General features: G+C 40.0%; 1 protein-coding gene across 3 annotated transcripts in view; it reads left to right on the plus strand.

Moving 5' to 3' along the window:
• Nucleotides 1–21,999, plus strand: part of BCKDHB (branched chain keto acid dehydrogenase E1 subunit beta) — a 268,552-nt gene that overhangs the window by 101,621 nt on the left and 144,932 nt on the right. For all 3 annotated transcript variants that reach the window (XR_010599499.1, XM_065588086.1, XM_005299605.5), the window contains exons 7-8: nt 571–668; nt 3,413–3,523. Coding sequence is in view for 2 of the 3 variants with exons in the window: in XM_065588086.1 (XP_065444158.1) it covers nt 571–668; nt 3,413–3,523 (209 nt within the window). In the remaining variant the exon portion in view is untranslated. The remainder of the gene's footprint in view (nt 1–570; nt 669–3,412; nt 3,524–21,999) is intronic.

Consider the following 21,999-nt stretch of genomic DNA (forward strand, 5'->3'; position numbering starts at 1 on the left):
ATTACACAAGCATTTATACCTTTTTGTGAAGTGGATTAATTAAAAACATCTGCATTTTATTTAGGCTATTGCTATTTATTTCAGTATTTCCCCCCCCCCTTTTTTTTAACACCATTATCTCAAGGCTAGGTCACACTAACTATTTTGCTGTTTTTTACTTCTAACGTAAGCCCTGCTTCTACAGGTTTCGCAATATTAGGCTAAAACTTAAGACACCACACAACCATGTATACTTTGTTTACATACTACCTTTTGGTTTAGTGATGATCAGGGTATTGTTACGGAGTATCAGTAGTATGCATTTATTTTTTTTAAGATTATTGGATATGAAGCATGGAGCACTGTGATGAACAGTATCATTGTCAAACATAATTTGCACTCTGACAGTTTGGGATACATGATGTTACTACTTCACATGAATTCAGGCTTATTGTTTCCAATACAGTGTTAATAAATACATTAAAGATTATCCGTCTTGATTTTCAAAAAAGTACATTTTCTTGGTCAAATACTGCATAGTAAGAGAATCTAATCTTTGTTGCTTCCTTTTTTAAACTTTTATTTATTCAGTGGAACAAGTTCCTGTGGAGCCATACTACATTCCATTGTCTCAAGCTGAGGTACTGCAGGAGGGAAGTGATGTTACACTGGTTGCCTGGGGGACTCAGGTCAGTAAGTCTTGTTTAAGATATGCCATAGGGCTGTTGCATGCTGTAGGAATGTAGTAATGGGATTTGTCTCTGAGCATGAAAATGAAATGAGCAGTTTAAAGTAGCACACTGAAATAAAATTATAGATGTTTGAATGCTAAAACAAAACATGCTCTGTCCTGGCTGGTACACTTGCTTCGTTGTTTAGTGATCCTCTTTGAGCGTTCTTGGGCCACCTTTTAGATGTTGTTAGCATAGCTCTTACAGGTTCTATAGATTATCTCAAACTTTCACTACGAAGAAATCTACATCCGTAAGATTCTAGTGGTTAATTGGCAAGACTGCGTGCAACATTCAAAGCCCCTGATATTCTGTGAACTTTGTAAAAATTCAAGATGTGGAAAAATCTTTTAAAGCTTGGGAAAGCGATAAAATAACACTCTCCAACGCAAAAGTATAAAGCATGAATTTCAGGGTCTAAAGTTTCTCAGTTTGATGTCATTTGGGGCAATAGTTTGTAATGCCTTTTTTACCCCTGAGCTCTTTATAGAGGATATATATGGCTTGGAATATAAAATTTGCATTCTGATCAATATCTTCTTGTATGCTGTCACTTGAAGAAGACCTGTGTATGGACGGCCACTATTTTCATGCTCTTTATGTCACTTAGTTGGAAAGCTTCTAGGAGAGAGTGGCATAATTTCCATTACTAAAGAATAGTATTAGGTCAATCTGCTTTTCGGTGGGGATTCTATTGTAGTGGTTCCAGGGGTCGGCAGCCTTTGGCACACGGCCCATCAGTGTAATCCGCTGGTGGGCTGCGAGACATTTTGTTTATGTTGACCATCCACTGGCACGCTCCCCCCCCCCCCCCCCCCCGCAGCTCCCAGTGACTGCAGTTCACTGTTCCTGGCCAATGGGAGATGCGGGAAGTGGCGTGCCATAAACAAAATGTCTCGTGGCCCGTCAGCGGATTACCCTGATGGGTCGTGTGCCAAAGGTTGCCGACCCCTGTAGTGGTCCCTCGAGCTCAGGCTCAAAGGTGTGCCACTCTGAGTCGCTGTGTCAGGCAACAAACAGTTAATTAAGAGTCTGTGGTTCTGACCTTCTGGCGGGCAGAGTGATAAGCATAAGTGGTCCCTAGCCAAAGCCTTGGTGCTCGGGCAGGGGCAATCACAGGGGCCCTGACCCTCTGGGTGGAGAGAGCAGGAAACAGGCTTTTGCCTAAGCCTCCTGACTATGGCGGCCCGCAGTCTTCAGTCTGGGGCCCGCCACAAGCAAAGCACAGGCTTACTGGCCAAGGGGTGAATAGGCCATCACCTCAGGAGTGGGTTTGGTATCAGAAGGTAGGGGGACCTGGGCCCAGCCCCAAGGCCTAATAGTGGCGAATGGTTCCACCACTGGGTCAGCCGGGATCCCATTGAAACACGCTGATTCGTGCTCTGGCAACAAAACCGGACTAAAGTCTGATTTCCCTGGGCCAGTTCCTACCACAATCTGGGCAGGGGATTCCGTAGTCCAAAGGTCCGCTGTCTCCTTCGGGTACATTGCAGACAGCAGTCCCGGCAGCTCCTCTCCAGGGTCGTTCTCCTCCGGCCAGAGCACTGCACAGCGCAGGTTCAGTTCTGGAGTTCTGCAGTGGGCTGGAGTTGTCTGTCTCCTTCCCTAGCTTGGGCAAACTGAGCTGGAACATAGTGCATCTGACTATCTTCTAGATGGGAACAGTGAGGCCCAGAAACAACTGGTATTCTCTCTGATATTTGTACAGCACCTCTTTACTGCACTGTACACCTGAGCGACATTAAACCTGAAAATAGTATCTGATATTCGCTCACACCTGCTGCTCTTTTAGACTGTCCCATACAATAGAATACTACCTCTTTCATTGTTTGGGACTTTGCCAAAACTATGTAAATACTTTGTTTTCTCCTTTGCCAAAACTAGCTGCATTCCTGTTCAGTATAATTCTCCTGCTGGAGGGGTATTACTTGCATTTTTTCATATTTATTGATTATAGTTATATTATGATAAGGTTTGACATTAATCAAAGTTGCACTGAAATTCTGTACTGCTTTAACTGATGAGTATGCAGATTTCATATGTTACTAATAAAGTACCATTGTATTCTTGTTTTGAATGAGACAGTGTTGTTAATTTTGGCAGGTTTTTTTTACCCTTTCTAATCTTTTCCTGTGATGACACTTTAAAAACAAGAGACATACACCTGATAATCTATTACTACAATCTACAAAAAGAAACATGTATGTGCAGTACCTAGTACTATTTTTTTTGGCTGTGTGACCCCCCCCCCCCATTCTACTATTATAAAAATTATTACTCTGTAGTTTTGGTCTTAGTCTGTTCACAGATCTAAAAAAATGTTAGGGATGGCAAAGTATATTAAAACAGTAAGGTTGATTCAGTCCATTTAAGGATGATATTTGCCAGAAATTTGATAAATGTTCCTGTTGAACAAAATGTATTTTCCCTGAATGGTAGTTGTAGATTGTTTTTGAGAGTTATTTCTTAGTTTTTGAACACAGAATTGAAGTAATAAATGAGAAAAACAGAGCAAAGGACTAGATATTTATTAAAGTACTCAACAAGTAGCTTGTTGTTCCATACTAAATTTTCTCAGATAAACTATCATGAAATAAAATAATATTAAACTATTAAAACTCTAAATGCATAATTAAACAAATTTTTAAGCATCCCTTTAATATTTCAGATAGCTCAACTATTGCATTATCTTGCATTTTTAGGTGCATGTTATCCGAGAGGTGGCAACCATGGCTCAGGAAAAGCTAGGTGTGTCCTGCGAAGTAATTGATCTGAAGACCATTTTACCTTGGGATACAGAGGCTGTTTGCAAGGTAGAAATATAATGCTACTTAATACATAAAAAACTATTTTGGTTGATGTACCCAGGAGTATCTACAATAATTTAATACTGAGGGTAATGGGGACAGCGCTTTGTATATATAATTGAAGATTTATATTTGTTTGTAAATTATTATATGCACAGTAAATACAAAGGAAACGTTTGCAGAACACTGTGTGCCTCATTATCATTAAAGGGAGGATAACAGTTTAGACGACTAAACAATAGTGGTGTACCAGCATGTTCTTTTGAAGGATTTTTATAATTTATTTTACAGCATTCCAGGGTTTTTACAGTATAGGTTTAAGGCAGGTAAACAGAGTGTTCGAAAATCACTTTTCTCCTTATGTGTCTCGCTCTGTCTATCCTCTTCTGGCATCCATAGGCCCATGGAATTTAGTGGGAATTATTTTTGTGTGTGAGATTTTTCTTTGCCACTTCATGGTGACAGACAGATAAGTATCCTATTTAAAGGAGACCTAGGACTAAGAGGGAGTGTGACTATTGCCTGAAGCGCCTCCAGATGGAGTCGACCCTTCAGCCACAGCCAGAGCTGACACCGGCATCCTCAGTGTGCAGCGCACCGGCCTTGGTGCTGGATGTTCCAGCACTGAGGAAGGACTCCGCCAGGAAGCACTAGCACCGCTCCCCGGCCCGCAAGGCCCATACCATGCGGCAGCACTGTTCACAGTCCCTGGTACCACATAAGAAAAAGAAACCAGACGGGATGTTCCCTTGTCAGGAAGCCGAGGAGAGATTCATCATCAGAGGAAGCCCATGATGTTACGGCGCCAATCTCCGTCTCCCTGGTACTGATCCCTGGCATCGTCAGGCTCCGCTCCTCCATGGTTGGGTACAGAGTACTTGTCAGAGTCAGACGCAGAATCGTCTGTGTCCCAACGCAGCCACTACCACTCCCGGTCGTGGCACCGATCCCGGTGTTTGGTAACCCCATGGTGGGCAGGTTTCTTAAGGGCCTGGACAGACTTTATCCTCCAGCACGTCGGCCGATTCCCCCTGGGACCTCAACCTGGTCCTGTCCTCACTCATGGGGCCCCCCTTTGAGCCCATGGCCCTGCCCTCTATCCTACCTTTCCTGGAAGGTGGCTTTTCTGGTGGCTATAACCTCTGCTTGAACTCAGGGCCCTGACCTCCGAACCGCCTTATACGGTATTTTATAAAGACAAGGTGCAGCTACGCCCCCACCCTGCGTTCCTGCCTAAGGTTGTCTCCCAGTTTCATGTGAGCCAGGATATATTGTTACCTGTGTTCTTTCCTAAACGCTATGCCACTAACAGGGAGCGCATGTTCCATTCCTTGGACGTTAGACGTGCCGTAGCATTGTACACTGAAAGCAGAAAGCTGTTTTGTAAGTCACCGCAGCTTTTTATTGCTATCGCAGAAAGAATGAGGGGACTCCTGATCTCATTCCAGTGCATCTCATCATGGATCACGTCCTGCATCAGGACTTGCCATGACCTGGCTAAAGTTCCAGCCCCTCCGATTACGGTGCACTCTACCAGAGCACAGGAGACATTTGCAGCTTTACTGGCGCAGGTCCCTATCCAGGACATCTGCAAGACGGCGACCTGGTCTTCAGTTCTCACCTTCACTTCCCACTACGCCATCACCCAGCAGGCAAGGGACGATGCTGGGTTTGGTAGGGCAGTCCTGCATTCAGCAACCAGGTGAACTCCGACCCCTCCTCCGGGGTAACTGCTTGGAAGTCACCTATTGGAATGCACATGAGCAATCACTCGAAGAAGAAAAAACGGTTACTTACCTCTCGTAACTGTTGTTCTTTGAGATGTGTTGCTCATGTCCATTCCAAATCCCGCCCGCCTTCCATGAAGATATACAGGCATAGATATACTGACACATGAAGTGCGACATGAAGGTGTGGTTGGAAGACCATGTTGCTGCCTTGCATATGTCCTGGATAGGGACCTGTGCAAGGAATGCGGCAGACAAAGGACGTGGTGATCCATGACGACATACGCTGGGACGATATGGGAAGCCCCTTCATTCACTGCAATTACAATAAAGAGCTGTGGTGACTTACGAAAGGGCTTTGTGCATTCAATGTAGAAGGCTAGGGCATGCCTGACGTCCACAGAATGGAGCATTCACTCTCTGTTACTGGCATGTGGCTTAGGGAAGAATAGAGGCGCATGCGGCGCGCGCGCACACACACCTATTGGAATAGACATGAGCAACAGTTCTCAAAGAACAACTGTTACAGGAGGTAGGTAACCGTTTTTTACAGTGAGAATGAGATACTTTATTTTTTTGTCTGCATTGGCTACAGGTACCCTTCTGACACACCATTTAAATTCAGGATGTACAGATACGGACTTTGTGTTAATAATTATTGCTACTTAATCATTAAAAGTAGCATTAGAACTTAAATTTTCAATTTAACTATTTAAAATTAAGTAATTAAAGTAAGATTTGTTAAATAAAAAATATCAAACTCTAGGAATTACTTGACATAACTAAAGCTTATGGTGAGGCGTGGGAAAAAGTGGATTAAAACTGTTAGTGCTTTGGAGACAAGCAGCAACATGTCAGGGATTTTCCTTTGCAATGGCTGACTAGTTAATCTACATTTTGAGACGTTGTTTCTAGTTGGGAACGTTGTATCGGTGATTTAAAAATACAGCATCAACAATTTTCTAGTTTCACAAAGTTGTACTTCACAGCGGCCACTGGAGGCCTCTCTTAAACCAAGTTAAACAACTGGTTTGATTTGACTTTGCACTTGCTGACTACTGTCCTGTGAGGAACTTGGAGTGTGAAATTATGCTAAATAATAATTTTAAAAAAGTTGCTGCCTAACCTCATTGCTTTAATTTTTTTCAGGTTTCAGGGCTAGATTTAGCTCTGAAATATGTTGTCATCTCGGCCCTAAGGCACTTGTGGTGGAAAGTTTACCTGGAAGGGGTTGTCATTCCCAGACAGCCTGCATCAGCTGGGCTCTTGTGGAATCCCAGCCAGAACTGAAAGCTATCCTGTGGGAGGCTAAATGTGCACTCGCTGTCTGCACTGCTCAGGGCAAATCCCTCTTCTGACCGTGGCAAATCAAGCATTTAGTTTGTAGAAAGTGCTGTTGACTCTCTGCCAGAATAAAAGCAGAGAATTTGCATCACTGCTGCCTTTTTATGTAATGTTTTACTAATCTTAAGAATTAGGTTTCTCATGAGATAAATGGTTTATCTCTTGTTTGTATGCAGTGAAGAAAACTGTCCCTTGATTCTAAAATTGGTGTTGATCTGGTCCATTCATAGGTGTTATGGTAATACAAATTATACTTAATAATAATCGGGATGTTGGTTTCTGATCAAAGATTACTCATTATTCAGCCTGAGAATAGCAAAACAGTAAGATAAAAACGTTATAAATATTGATAATGATGGTAAGAGAAATACTTTCACTTGATTAATTAAGCTGTAACTCTATTTTATCCTATGAGTTGCTTGTCACAGCAAATACTTACAAACATGCATACGTTTGTATAGAAAGCATATTACCCAGATTTGAAGCCCATCCCTTAGTTGTTTGTAAGTTTAATGTTACAGTTTAATCTTTGTGAGCAATATTAAAGAACTGAAATTGCAGCTTTTCTACACATTAGTATTTGAATGATCTGACAAATCTAATGAAAGCTTGGAGTGATGTACATCTTCTAAACTTTGTATCAGAGTTTGTGTTGTGACAAAGTTCCTCCTCTATCTTGGTGGGTCCTGTGCTTATTGGCGGATTTTCTTGCCTCAGAGATTCACCATGTGGGTTGGGGAACAGCCCAGAGACCTTCCCCTCTGGAAGAACCCACAGTCCAGGTCAGTTGGGAGGTTTGGGGGGAACCTGGGCCCGCCCTCTACTCCGGGTTCCAGCCCAGGGCCCTGTGGACTGCAACTGTCTATAGTGCCTCCTGTAACAGCTGCATGACAGCTACAACTCCCTGGGCTACTTCCCCATGGCCTCCTCCAAACACCTTCCTGATTACTCTAGTGCAGCCCCTGCTCTGGTCACTCAGGGAACAGAAAACTACTCATCCAGTGACCAGTATATTTGCCCTCTACCAGACTCCTGTACCCCACTGGTCTGGGTCTGTCACAGTGTATATTTAGAAAACTTCAATCTCAAACCTGATAATTTTTATAATGCTTATTGCTGTTCTATGACATAGGAAATTGTCTTCAAATCATAATTTTTCCCCAATAAAATAATCTTTTTTGTTTTGCTTTTTATTTACTGGTTTTGTGGTTAGGTTTTAAGATGGTTTCTTTACACTATTAGTATGATGCTTTTATTTTAATGTAAAAATGACTCAATGAAGATACTGTTCAGTTATTCAGTAGCAATTCCACTTTATCAATAAACTAGCAGAAATCTATTTTGTGGTAGAAGGTATTCAGAAGCTGAATTTTTAGTGTATGTATTTTATATTAAATATTTGCTACTTCTTTATAAATCACAAAACCATTTAAAAATACTGTTTATTTTCCCAGACAGTATGACTTCAGGAAGCACATGTTTTCCTTCTACATTATCCTAGCTAGGGATGCTTGCAAGCACTAGAGATTAGATTGGGTGGATTTTCTCTGTTCCAGAATTTTGAGTAATATGGGCTTAATTAAAAAACCATTCAAGCCAATGGAACAACTCCCAGTTTACTTCACAGGTCTTTGGATTAGACCCTATATAAGATTATCTTTGTACTGAAGTGTCTGTTTTAGTAGACTGTTAAATCCAGACAAGGATTGAATCATCTCAATGTGTCTAATTGTGGGCACCCAATTCTCCCCAGCACGAGGCACAGTAGTTAAAACTGCAAGATTTGGGCATGAAGTGAGTTTGAGAATGTTCAGGTGAACTTTGGTCATTGAGAGAAGGTGAGATCATTTAGCATTTTCACGTGTGCTTCTTAGATAGTATAGTTATGCAACACATAACCGTGAAGAGTTGTGTTACTTACATAATTGATTGAACATCATTTCTAAAGGTGTTATTTTTTAAATCCTTCCCATCTCCAGGCTGCTTATAGCATTGGTCAAAAAAGGTGCTGAGAACATCCTTAGTGTTCCTTGTCATTCTCTCTTTATGATTTGGCTGTACCAAAAACATAGTAAACTAAGCTGAGGCCTTGTGGATTTGTTGGTTAATAGTATCAGAGGTGTAGCCGTGTTAGTCTGTATCCACAAAAACAACGAGGAGTCCGGTGGCACCTTAAAGACTAACAGATTTATTTGGGCATAAGTTTTTGTGGGTAAAAAAACCACTTCTTCAGATGCATGGAGTGAAAATTATAGATACAGGCATAGATATACTGACACATGAAGAGGAGGGAGTTACCTTTCAAGTGGAGAACCAGTGATAACAAGACCAATTCAGTCTGGGTGGATGTGGTCCACTCCCAGTAATTGATGAGGAGGTGTCAATACCAAGAGAGGGAAAATTGCTTTTGTAGTGAGCCAGCCACACCCAGTCCCTATTCAAGCCCAAATTAATGGTGTTAAGTTTTCAAATGACTTGTAGCTCTGCAGTTTCTCTTTGAAGTCTGTTTTTGAAGTTTTTTTGTTGCAGGATGGCTACTTTTAAACCTGTTATTGAATGTCCAAGGAGATTCAAGGGTTCTCCTACTGGCTTTTGTATGTTACCATTGCTGATGTCTGATTTGTGTCCATTTATTCTTTTACACAGAGACTGTTGGGTTTGGCCGAAGTACATGGCAGAGGGGCATTGCTGGCACATGATGGCATATATCACATTAGTAGATGTGCAAGTGATTGAGCCCCTGATGATGTGGTGGATGTGGTTGGGTCCTCTGGTGTCGCTAGAGTAGATATGGGGATAGAGTAGGCAACAGGGTTTATTACAGGGATTGGTTCCTGGGTTAGTGTTTTTGTGGTGTGGTGTGTAGTTGCTGGTGAGTATTTGCTTCAGGTTGGGGGGCTGTCTGTAAGCGAGGACTGGCCTGCCTCCCAAGGTTTGTGAGAGTGAGGGATCGTTTTCCAGAATAGGTTGTAGATTGTTGATGATGTGCTGGAGAGGTTTTAGCTGGGGGCTGTACGTGATGGCCAATGGTGCTCTGTTATTTTCCTTGTTGGGCCTGTCCTGTAGTAGGTGACTTCTGGATACCTGTCTTGCTCTGTCAATCTGTTTCCTCACTTTCCCAGGTGGGTACTGTAGTTTTAAGAATGCTTGATAAAGATCTTTTAGGTGTTTGTCTCTGTCTGAGGGATTGGAGCAAATGTGGTTGTATCTTAGAGCTTGTCTGTAGACAATGGATCGTGTGATGTGTCCTGGATGGAAGCTAGAGGCATGTAGGTAAGTATAGCGGTCAGTAGGTTTCCAGTATACGGTGTGTTTATGTGAACATCACTTATTTGCACTGTAGTGTCCAGGAAGTGGGTCTCTTGCGTGGTTAATGTAGCTCTGGAACCAAATGATCGAGATAATTGTGATTTTTGTTTTTAACCTCATCTATTAACGCAAAGAAGACGAAAATAGTTCATAGGTTGATTGTGCTGAAGAAATTATGGGCTCGATTCTTCTGTCCACTGAGTATTGCTGAAAAGTGGGGACAACCAAATGCTAGCATTGGGCACTTGCAATTTGCTATACATTTGTGTAGAGAGACTTCTGTAGAGGGCCCAATCCTGCGCCCACAAATGTTATTTATACGAGTGCTTAACAGTCTGAGTGAACATTGACACCTGCACTGAAATGAGCACCCCTTAGCAGGAGCGAAAGCAAGAGAGGTAGGAGATGGAGATGAGGTGGCCAAAGCACAGTGCCCAAATGCAATCCTGTGAAGGCAAACTCCATGGAAAGGATTTTCATTTACCCACGCCAATTGGGAGTAGTGGTTTTCTCAAGTGTGCTCCAGAGCTGCACTTTGAAGAACCTGAGAGCAGGGGTAGCCCTGAGGGCCAGTCGCTGATACCAAAATGTGTCTAAGTATTCTAAGGGAATGATATCGCTCACAGGCAGCTGTTCAATGCTTATGACATACAATAGCCATTGTGTTTTTGCTAGCCTACCAACTTGCAGTTCCCACTCAACACTCCCCTCAGCTTACTTCACCTTATTGGATTGTGACAAATGGAATATCCAGCTTAGTAACCATGACTGTGCTCTCTCATTGCAACCACCAAAGGCACCCTCCTAGTATTGAACCCTGTAGTTGCAGTGCAGTTATCTCAGGATCAGAATTACATATGCCTTGGCCAGAAGCTACTGTTCTCTGCCATTTCACACTGCTTCTAAGGTTTTGCAGTAAATCCATGTCTGTATCTATAAAATGACATTATAATTGTACCACTTTTGCTATTAGAGTTAAGTTTGTCACTATTTCCATTGTAAACTCCTATTTTTGGTCTAATAAAAAGTACGCTCCAGGCTGATACTTGGCTTACAAGGACAGCGCTCTATAACTACTTTTAAAAAGTAGACTGCCACTTTTGAGCTAGGAGTGTGGAATATTAAAGTTTTGCTGATTCAGATTACTACTTGGGTTATAGAAATGCAAAAAGGCTTTGAGTTGAAACCTTGCAGCCCATTAATACACTTCTGGCTGCTTTAGGAAAAACGTTTAAAATGATGGAGGTGTTTAAACGAAGATCAGTTTTGTACATGTGTGCCTAATTTAACCTCCTCTCCCAGTGGAAATTTCATAGGAGTTTTTAACATTCAAATTTGCACGTCTAGTCTTCCGTGGATCTATTGACAAGTTGTGTATAAGGAAGGAGTATGCCTGGGTACAGAGAGTAATATGCATCTGTACATAATTCCTGTCACACAGGTAATGTAGTCTGTGGAGTAGTGGGAAAAGAGATTGATCTTCCAGATATCTTGAGATATCTGTAGATGTTTGTCCTCTTTCCCTATAATAGTAATTACTTAGTCAAACTACACTTATTTAAATGTTAGAACTTTCCTTATTAATCATGACTCCAGTTTAACAGTAATCCCTGGAGTCAGTGGATGCTGACCTTGCTCATGTAAAAAGGCTGTTAACCTTTATGACTGTGACCCAAGTGATGTAGTTTAGTTTAAAAATATTTTAATTATATTCAATGTAATTATTATGGCAATTATATATTCATAGTATTGAAATTGTGTTATGCTGGATAATTGCTTAATGGCATTATGCATTTTCTTAGTTTAATGTAAGTGTTTTTTTTTAATTTAGCAATAAGTATTGATGAGCCTACTGTGAGGACAATCTGAACTGTTGATGATTGTGTTACACAGAACATAGGAACATTGAAGTCTCTTAAGATCTAGTAGCAAATCCAAGATTAATTGGACTTCCCGTGAATATAACATTTATCTTATTGCCATTATACTTTGTTTTATTACCAATGAAGAACATTTAGATATGATAATACTTAGCACTATATCTTACAAAAGAGTATCTTTGTCTTTACAAGAGTTAATGAGTAAGATGCACATTGGTGAACGTTTTACTTGCAATAAAACAGAAGCAGATAATTAGAATACTAAAGACAATGAACATTACCCTCTTGCTGGGTATGCAATTAAACATAATGGGGAAAAAGGACAAATGTTACTTTCATGCTCAATTGATAATTGGGCATACAGTTAAAAAAAAAGACTTCTGATTGTATTTCGCCACATTATGGCTACATTATTATTATTTCTTTCGTCTCAGTTACAGGACAAACTACTTCATCTTGTAATCATTGCATAACCATAGTTTAGTGTAAGTATTTTTGCCAAACCACAGACTTACCTGATTTTATATTTAATACTGCCTAGGCATTGTCTCATATCCAGAATATTTAACATATAAATAAAAAAATACATTGACATATTACATTGCAAACTGAATACAAAGCAAAATGATTGAGAATCATGATTCCTACATAATGACATTATGTCGAATTGAATAATTATGTAAAGATTTTAAAATTCTCTGCAGAGGGTTGTAAGTTACGAGTTCACAAACACAATGGAAATGCACTGATGGTCATTTGTCAGGCGCCATTTTAACTAAGCCACTGTAGCCACCTGGAGTGACAGGTGGCATTTTACATCCTAACATCTTAAAATGATCATTTCCTTGAGCCAATGTGAAGTGTGTGTATAAGGCACAAGTCAATGTCTCCATGTTATAAATACTCTTCAGAACACTTGTATGCAGTAACATAGGTCTTGAGAAGAGAGACTAAGGGGACAGTCCCTGTCCCAAGTAGCTTGAAATCTAAGGGACCAACTTCTGCATTTAAGTCAACAGGGCTTGGAGGCTCTCAACAACTCGCAGGAAGTGGTCTAAAACTTGCAAGATCACAATCCAAATGCTAATCTTACCTCTCAGGCCTAGTCTTCTACATTGTTCTCTGCTGCTTTCGCTCTACCAATGATGCCAGCCTTGACATTCTATTCCTTTATCTTCTTTCTAGCTGCCCCTACACTTGGAATACTTTCCTGTTTGGTTGTGCCAGGCTACTGTGCTCTCTAACTAAAATAGTTCATTCAGATAAATCTCTTATAACATGTCTACAATAATTTTTAATATTAGCCACTATAAAATATTTTTAAAACTCTGGTAATTTAACCAGACATGTAGACAACTAGTACTAGTAACTGCATGATTTTGAAGATATTTCTTCCTACTATTCATTATCCCCACAGCTCACATCTGACATTTAGGTTGTTTACTCTTCCATCAGGGAGCTTGTCTTTCCATTTGTGCTGTGCGCACCTATGGGTACTTTCAGATATAGGGATAGATGACAGGGGGCAAGGTGGAGTGAGAGAGGTTTTACATAAATGAGATTATGAGGTTGTTTGAGTTGTAATGTACATGTCATGTTTCCTTTTTTACCCTTTTAATAGGTTGGCATGAAATCCATGATGGAGAAACTATAATGGAAAAGATTTAAATAGCTGAACAATAAGTTACATGTAATGTAAATTAATATTGCCCATCTTTCTGTCACTGCAATAGAATATCCTGTGGCAGAGCTGCCCAAACTTTCAATGAAGCATATATGCACTTAGAACATAACATTTAAAAAAACAAACAGTACACCATTCAGGGACCAATCTCTGAATAATATTTGTATATTGCACGATGTGCAAGGTTAGGCTTTATGGCAGCAGATAGTGTTAATTTGCATAACTCCCCATGAACAGTATAAATGTGTGACACCAATTTTTTACAGAGGAGACTGGTCGTAGCAGTAGTTCAAGTGTTCAAGAGATTATTGATCTTTGCCAATCCAAAGCAGTTATTGAAGACCTCCAGGCTCTAGAAGAGTTTGCACGCCAAATCATGAACACACAGTTTATGAAGAGCTCACTGTTGTGAATGATATGCAAGTAATGACATGCATTATTTTGTGTTGTGAGCAGAGAGGTCTTCTGGAATGATGTTGTTTGCAGAAACCCAAAGATTCATGTTGCCTTGACAACCATGGGTAAACACAGCTTTGCTGAGTTTCCCTCTCTGGGTTCCATTGTATTTTCTCACAGAGATTCAGTAGTTTCTGGTAGGTTGATAAATTTCAAATGTTATTCCTCTGTGCAGAGCTGGCCTGAACATTTTTGGATGTGCCTCAAAAATCCAAGGACCTATGGCCACGAGTATCATATGTCCCAGAATCAAAATTTTAAATCCTTTGAAAATCACAGTTTGCACATGGTTAGTATAGACTAGTAATGGGCATGCTCATTCCAGGGGCTGCAAGGGCTAAGCAGGATTTTCCCTGCAATTGCTGCTGTGCCACCAATCACAAGAATTAAAATCAGGGAGATTGTGGTCTCAATGGTACCTCTGCTTCCCAAAGAATGTTGTGGGTTTTGTCTATTTTTCTTTCTTTCTGTGGAATGCCAAGTTTTAAAATATTGTGGGTCTATTTGAAAGTTATATAATGGCTAGTGGAAAAGGAATGGATATATGTTTTATTTCTTCCGTGTCTAACATTCATGTGTTGATTCTGCAAATTAGAAGGTATAAGAGCATTTACTTCATTCACATTTTCTATAGTGGAGTAGTAGGAGAAGCTGGTAGGATGTTATAAACCAAACTCCTGTTTCTGATATGAAATCTATGCAACAAGGTGGGTGAGGTAATATCTTTTATTGGACCAAATTCTGTTGATGAGAGAGCCTAGCTTTCGAGTTTACATAGAGCTTGTCTTTGGGTCTGGAAATATATTCTGGGAGTACATCTACACGGGGATAAAAGCCACGCGGCTGGCCCGGGTCAGCTGACAGGCTCACGGAGCTTGGCTGCGGGATTAAAAATTGCTGTGTAGATGTTTGGGCTGGAGCCTGAGCTCTGGGACCTTCCACCCTCGCAGGGTTCCTGAGCTTGGGCTTCAGCCTCAATCCAAATGTCTACACAGCATTTTTCAGCCCAGGAGCCCAAGCCCCGCAAGACTGAGTCAGCTGACCTGGTCCAGCCGCAGGTGTTTTATCCCTAGGTAGACATACCCCAAGTGTCACAGCTAAATACAAGCTGGAACAGATTGTTTAGCATAAGTACACAAAATGATCACTCTATATCTGTCCTCTCAGTGGTTATCCTCAAAGGAAACCTGACCAACACCTTCAAATGATGAACCTGGGAGCTTAAATTCATAACTTTGCTGGACTGGATAAGACACTGGATTTATGGCTTATTTCAACATCTATAACCCACTAACTGACCCTTCCCCCCAGCTTTTCTTTCCCCCCACTTATGACTGGAGAGGTGTTAACACACCAGTTCACTTTGAGCGGTCTCTTGAAATATACGTTTACTTACACAAAACAATCTTTTCCACCTTGTATTTAGCTGTGTTCCTTTGAGGCTATGTCTACACTACGCCCTATGTCAGCATAACTTATGTTGCTCACGGGTGTGAATAAACCACCTGCTGAGTGACCTAAATTACGCTGTGTGGTGTGCACAGCGGTATGTCAGAGTGAAAGTGGTTTTATTATGCCGACAAGAGAGTTCTCTTCCATTGGCGTAGAGCGTTTTCACCAGATGCGCTGCAGTGGTGCTGCACGTGTAGACATGCCTTGAGTATATTTTCCAGACCTGAAAAAGAGCTCTGTGAAGCTAGAAAGCTGGCCTCTCACCTACAGAAATTGGTTCAATAAAAGATATTACCTCACCCAGCTTGTCTCTCTAATATCCTGGCACCAACATGACTACAACAACACTGCAAACATGAATCTGCGTTAAGTCAAAACATTTTGCTTTTTGGCCTGTTTTATCCATTCTGTCATTAGAATAAACCTCAAGTTGAAAGTCACAATATCTTAGATTCCGTAAACATGTTAACATCTGGAGACTAACATCTGTGCAAACAAACATATTTCATATGTTATATAATCACTTATGCCTCTTCCTAACTAGAATTTGTTCGGCAGTAAAAGAAATGAATTGAAGCTACTTGTATTTCCCCCCGGTAAATTGTGACGTTTGGAGGGTTTATGCTTTATTTCTTAAAAAAATAATTAAAAAAATAATAATCCAGGAATGTTTGACCTACAGTGTGAGAGTCATCCAACACATTCAATAGCCAAATGTATTCAATAACTGAGTATACAACTCAAGTGTCTTCACAAAATCGTAAGATAATAACCTAGACCAGACATAATTAAGATGATAGATTTCTTTTAAGTAACATTTCCTTATTATATGGGAATGCACATCTAGGAAAAAGCAATAACATTATCTAAAATATTTCCCCATGAGAAGAGGAGGTTGGTTTGATAGACCACTCACAAGATTTTGAGTATCAGGAGATCTGGCTTCTGAGTCAGTTGTAAAATGGGAACAAGAGTGTTGCCTACCGATGATGATGATGATAATAGTGAAGCACAGTATTTGAAACATTACCTAGTAGTCTCTTCAATTTATCTGCCAAACTCTTAAAGTCTGTTCTGCATAAGCTGAGTCTGTCCATCCTGTGCTGGTGGCTGCCACGGAACCTGCTGCTTGGCTCTGCCGCCTTTGGGGCGGAGACATGGCCTCTTCGTTCCCAGCCTGGAGGGCTGTGCTCTAGGTGACAGTAATGTGAGAAACGTTCTCATTATTAAAGAGATATGGAAAAATAAAAAATAATACAAGCCACAGAGTTTTACCTTGTGATTCCTAGCTTTTAGTTCAACGATTTGTTGTTGTATTAAAGCATATCTTTACATCACAACTGAAGGTCTTTCTAAAAGACTGCAAGTGATAGAGAATTTACCACATCCCTTCGGAATAGATTATGGAAAGTTTTCGTTCATGTTATCATATCAACATGTTAATAAGCAAGACCTGTAACTAAAGTAAGTCACAGAGGGTCCGGTGGCACCTTTAAGACTAACGGAAGTATTGGGAGCATAAGCTTTCGTGGGTAAGAACCTCACTTCTTCGGATGCAAGTCATCTGAAGAAGTGAGGTTCTTACCCACGAAAGCTTATGCTCCAATACTTCTGTTAGTCTTAAAGGTGCCACAGGACCCTCTGTTGCTTTTTACAGATTCAGACTAACACGGCTACCCCTCTGATACTAAATAAAGTCAGTCTTTCTTTTTTTGTAAGTGGCTCCTACCTGCAAAGTTCACATCTGGATCCAAATGTCCCCCCCAAAATTCACAGTTGTTTGGATCTGGCATTTTTAGTGCAAGCCCGTTTCAAGTTGTAGATAATCGAATGCAATAAAGTATGTTTGCCCAATTAGTAAATTATAGTATTTTAAAAGTTTTTAATGTAAACTGAACTTTTGGATTGAAAAAAGCAGTTATTCTTTTCAAGAGCAGACCTGCCTATTGTCCTGTTTTTAGCAAGTTAGACCATTTTTTAGTTCTCAGAATAACTTGCTCCAGTGTTAGCTTGTTATTTATTAACAAGATTACTAGTACAGAATGGTATTATAACATCTATTTGGTTGAAGTGCTTTTGAAAGTGATCTTTTCTTCTAGGCATGTGTGGATACCAGTTACATAGATTTGGCTTGCCAAGGTGGGAAAATGCTGATTATGTTGAGTGTCTAAGAGCAAAATAGGGCTTTAAGTGATTAGTCACTGTTGAAAGATACAGTTATAATAAAAATACTTTGATAGTACTTTGTCGATAGTCAAAGGACTTGGCAATCATTAATTCACACAGACATCCCAGGGAGTTAGGTGAGTAAGCATTCCCATATTCCTTTTATGGAATATTATTTGTTATATAGTACTATAGAGTATGCATGCTGCTTTATTAGCCACATAGTTATGCGCTCTGTCTAAACTGCAGGTACATTGTGGAGAACATTAAGATGGGTTAGAGAAAACATTCACAGGTAATCAATGATGCAAAGTTAGGCAAAAAGAGCGGGCTTTTAGGACAGATGGGTAAGTTCAGAGGGAGTTGCTTGGCGATTGAGAAGTAAGTGGTAGCTCAAAAAATGAGAAAACTGAAGCACACGATGGTTAAGGTTATGTAGGAAATGATTGCAGTGCTGGGATTAGAATGTAGAAGTTCCTGGCTCTCAGTCCTGTTCTCATGTAATGAAGTTACAGATTAACTGAAAACCTGCTGCTTTGTTTTTGTCTGTATCTGTTTTTATTGGTGTTGTGTATAGGCATACTGTAAGGATCTACAGAAAGGACAGTCTCTATGTAAAAGAATAAATGGACACAAATCAGACATCAAGAATTATAACATTCAAAAACCAGTTGGAGAACACTTCAGTCTCCCTGGCCACTCGATTACAGACCTAAAAGTCACAAAATTACAACAAAAAAACTTCAAAAATAGACTCCAACGAGAGACTGCTGAATTGGAATTAATTTGCAAATTGGACACCATTAAATTAGGCTTGAATTAAGACTGGGAGTGGATGGGCCTTTACACAAAGTAAAACTATTTCCCCATGCTTATTTTTCTCCCCCTACAGTTCCTCATATCTCCTTGTCAATTGCTGGAAATGGGCCATTTTCATTACCACTACAAACAGTTTTTTCTCACCTGTTGATAAAAGCTCACCTTAACTGATCACTCTCCTTATAGTGTGTATGGTAACACCCATTGTTTCATGTTCTCTCTGTGTGTGTGTGTGTATGTGTATATATAATATATATAATCTTCCTACTGTATTTTCCACTACATGCATCCGATGAAGTGGGCTGTAGCCCACGAAAGCTTATGCTCAAATACATTTGTTAGTCTCTAAGGTGCCACAAGTACTCCTGTTCTTTTTGCGGATACAGACTAACACGGCTGCTACTCAGAAAGTATAATATTCTTAGTAGGCTTTTCAGTGGCAGAGAACTAGAGAATGACAATATAATCCCAATACTACACTTATATGTGGCAGCACATTTAACAGCATGCCAATGATACTCTGCTCTACATCTGCTTTTCCTCAGAGCTGAGTTCTACAATTCACTTGCTATCCCCATGTCTGACTGAGTTAGGGTATTGAATGAAGGGTAATTGGTTTATGATCACTTCAGGCAAGGTTGAGGTGAAACTGTGTAAATAGAAATCTCTGGATGACTTGATGGGGTTGTGATAGCTCACCTGTTCTTGGTGTCAGTGGTTTGCAGTCTTTGGATTATAATTATCCTGGTTTGCTGCTCCTGGATTCCTAGTTGGCAGCAATTGCCTGAATTTCTCTCTGCTTTTCCTTTCCAATGTGAATCTTACCTTTACTATCTAGATTCTCTCCTGGATGGATTAATGTAATGTGTTTTGCTTGTGAAGACCACCCAGATGCTTTAGTTACTGAGGACAGTGGACTTTTGGTGGGTGGAACCAGCATAAGCTCGCAACATCTTTACTTGGCAGTCTGCCTGGGCTCCTTATGTTCAGAATCAACTCAGTGTTTTTGATAATTATCTATAAAGACGTAAATGGTGTGAAAATGCTGACCAGGGGACCACTTCTCCCCTTGTTTCTCCACCATGAAAGTTTTGCAGTCAGCTAAAATGCTCTTGATATTCATCCTTGGAGTTCAGCTCTCTGGGCAAGTGGCAGGGAGATTTCAGCTGAAGTCCCTGGAAATTATCTCTGTTATGTTATATAATAAAAAAACACCAAAAACCACGAGCTTCTGAGATACTGTTCAGTGGTGTGCGCAGTAGTTTTTCAATTTAGACCTGTATATATTGTTAGGAAACATAAGGGCATGGACTATATACCCAATTGTGTGTGTCTTAACTTCAAAATCTAATATCTTAACTATTAAGGTACAAAAAATGCAATGAAATTGGTAAACTCCCTGCATTCTTGATTTGATTCCAAAGAATGTACATCTTTAGAGCATATAGCAATCACTTTTTTAAAAACTTGCTGAAGAGAATTATTATTAGTTTTTTTGCCTGGCTGGGCTCAGATGGTGCACCAGCTTTTATTGTTAAGCTTTCACTTTGTCATGCCTGATTATTTTGAGACTTCCAGCTGTGTTCCATGGAAGCTTATTTTTTTCTTTTCTTTAATGTTTTGATTAAATGTCATTGTAGCAGGCGTGTGAAATTTGACAAGTGAAATGTGTTTAGTGGTCCAGAGCCTGGGCATCCTTTATTGTGTGAAATTTGAGTTTTTTTGTTTTTTTGTTTTTAATTTTCTTTTTGGTAAAATGTGGTAATGGTAATTGTTTCATTTCCTGGATAGGAAATAGCACCCTGAAGAAGGCCATGCAATTGGTGTTTATTACTCATCTGAGTCCTCTTGTTTTTATTAACAGTTTGTCCTGATTTGTAAATATATAGTGATCTGATTTTGTATTGAGACAGGCAGCAGTGTGGAACATTCTTGAATACATTGAGGAGAACATAATATCCTTTTGCACCTAATTTCAGCCACTTAATGAAGGCTAGTAATTATTAAATATCTGCTGCTGGTATGACTGTAACTGCAAGACTAGAGTGTTTCATGATATATTTCTTAAAAATTAGTTGGGTTATTAGAAATTGGGATAGAATATATAGTACAATTCCAGTAGTATTTTATTTGTGATGTGAATGGTCTTAAATGTTAGGAAGCTTTGCAGAGGAAACTGGAAAGATACCAAATCTTTAGGGAATATGAAAAGAATGGATATTGTAGGTTATATTTGAAGAAATAATATACTTCTGATACTGGTTCTGTGACTAAGGGTTTCATCCACTCAAGTTAAGAGCAAATCTCCAATTCACTACAGTGGTGCAGAATCAGGCCCTATCTTTATATTCAGCAAGAATTTGGGATAAAAAAATGCATATGCCTACTATAAATCAGCACAAGTTTCAGAAGTTGATATTTGTATGTAATTTAAGGTTGTGAGGGAGGACTTAAGATATTACATTCTAGAGTCTTGTGAATTTTGCAAATATATTAAATGCAAGGTGTGACGCTGGCAAACCGGCTAACCTGTTTATGATTCATAACAACTTAATAAGAGGCATTAGGATTGTATCAGGACAATGCACTTGTATGTGAATATCAAAGAGGAGATGTACTAGACCAGCAATCACTATCCCGTTCATTTGCAGCAATGGAAATCAAACTGTATTTGGATTCTAACCTTTTGGGATGATTCCAGAGAGACCTTTGCAAGCCAGTAGACTCATCCATCACTGTTACAAATCTGATATAAGAATCTTGCAAGCATTTGTAATGTACTGTTATATAATCTTTTAACTATTCAATAACTCTCTTCTTTTCTTTTATTAATAAATCTTTAGTTAGTTTACTAAGGACTGACTGACAGCATGATATTTGGGTAAGATCTTGACCTGGGGGTAAGTGCCTGACTCCTTGGATTAGTGGATATAATATGGTGAATTGGGTTTTCAGTAACCTCTCACTATATTAGATTTATGTGTATGGATGGGAAAGGGCTGGAATGCCTAAAGAGAACTGTTTGGCTTTCTGTTAACCAGTGTGGTGCTACAGATGCTCTTTTGCTACTGATTGGTTAATCTAATTGTAGAATGAACCACCAGTTTTCAGGGGTTGTCTGAGCTGTTTCTTGCAGTTTGCCTTGAGTGTGACATTCTCAGTGTGGTCTATTCCAGGCACTCAGTCACACAAGGTACTTGAAAATGAGTTCATCTTTGAAATAGCCACTAGTGATCTTCCCTTTATAATTTTAATTTTAAAAGTGAATTTAATTCTGATGAAATGTGCCAAATTAACATTGCATGAAACTGAATTATCCACAGGACAGGCAGCGCATGGCAGTAGTGATGCAAGCTACCCCACATTGCTTCATCCATGCAGCTCAAGCGTGACGACCTCTTGAAGTAAGAGGGTAATTCTGTACGCAGTTCAATCTTTGACGTTTCCAAAGACAAATTCAGCAAATGTCAGTATCTGTTTAATGATGATCTTTCCTCCCTCAGAAACTGGACTGAAACTATCGATTCTTCTTTGAGTGCATGCCCATGTCCATTCCAAACAGGTGTGTATGCGCCACGTGCACAGTTGCCAGAAGGTTTTTCCCCTGCCAGTCTCCTGTTGGGTTGGTCCAGGCGCCCCTGGAGT

The sequence above is a fragment of the Chrysemys picta genome, chromosome 3 (assembly GCF_011386835.1).
Source record: "Chrysemys picta bellii isolate R12L10 chromosome 3, ASM1138683v2, whole genome shotgun sequence".
Taxonomy (NCBI): Eukaryota; Metazoa; Chordata; order Testudines; family Emydidae; genus Chrysemys; species Chrysemys picta.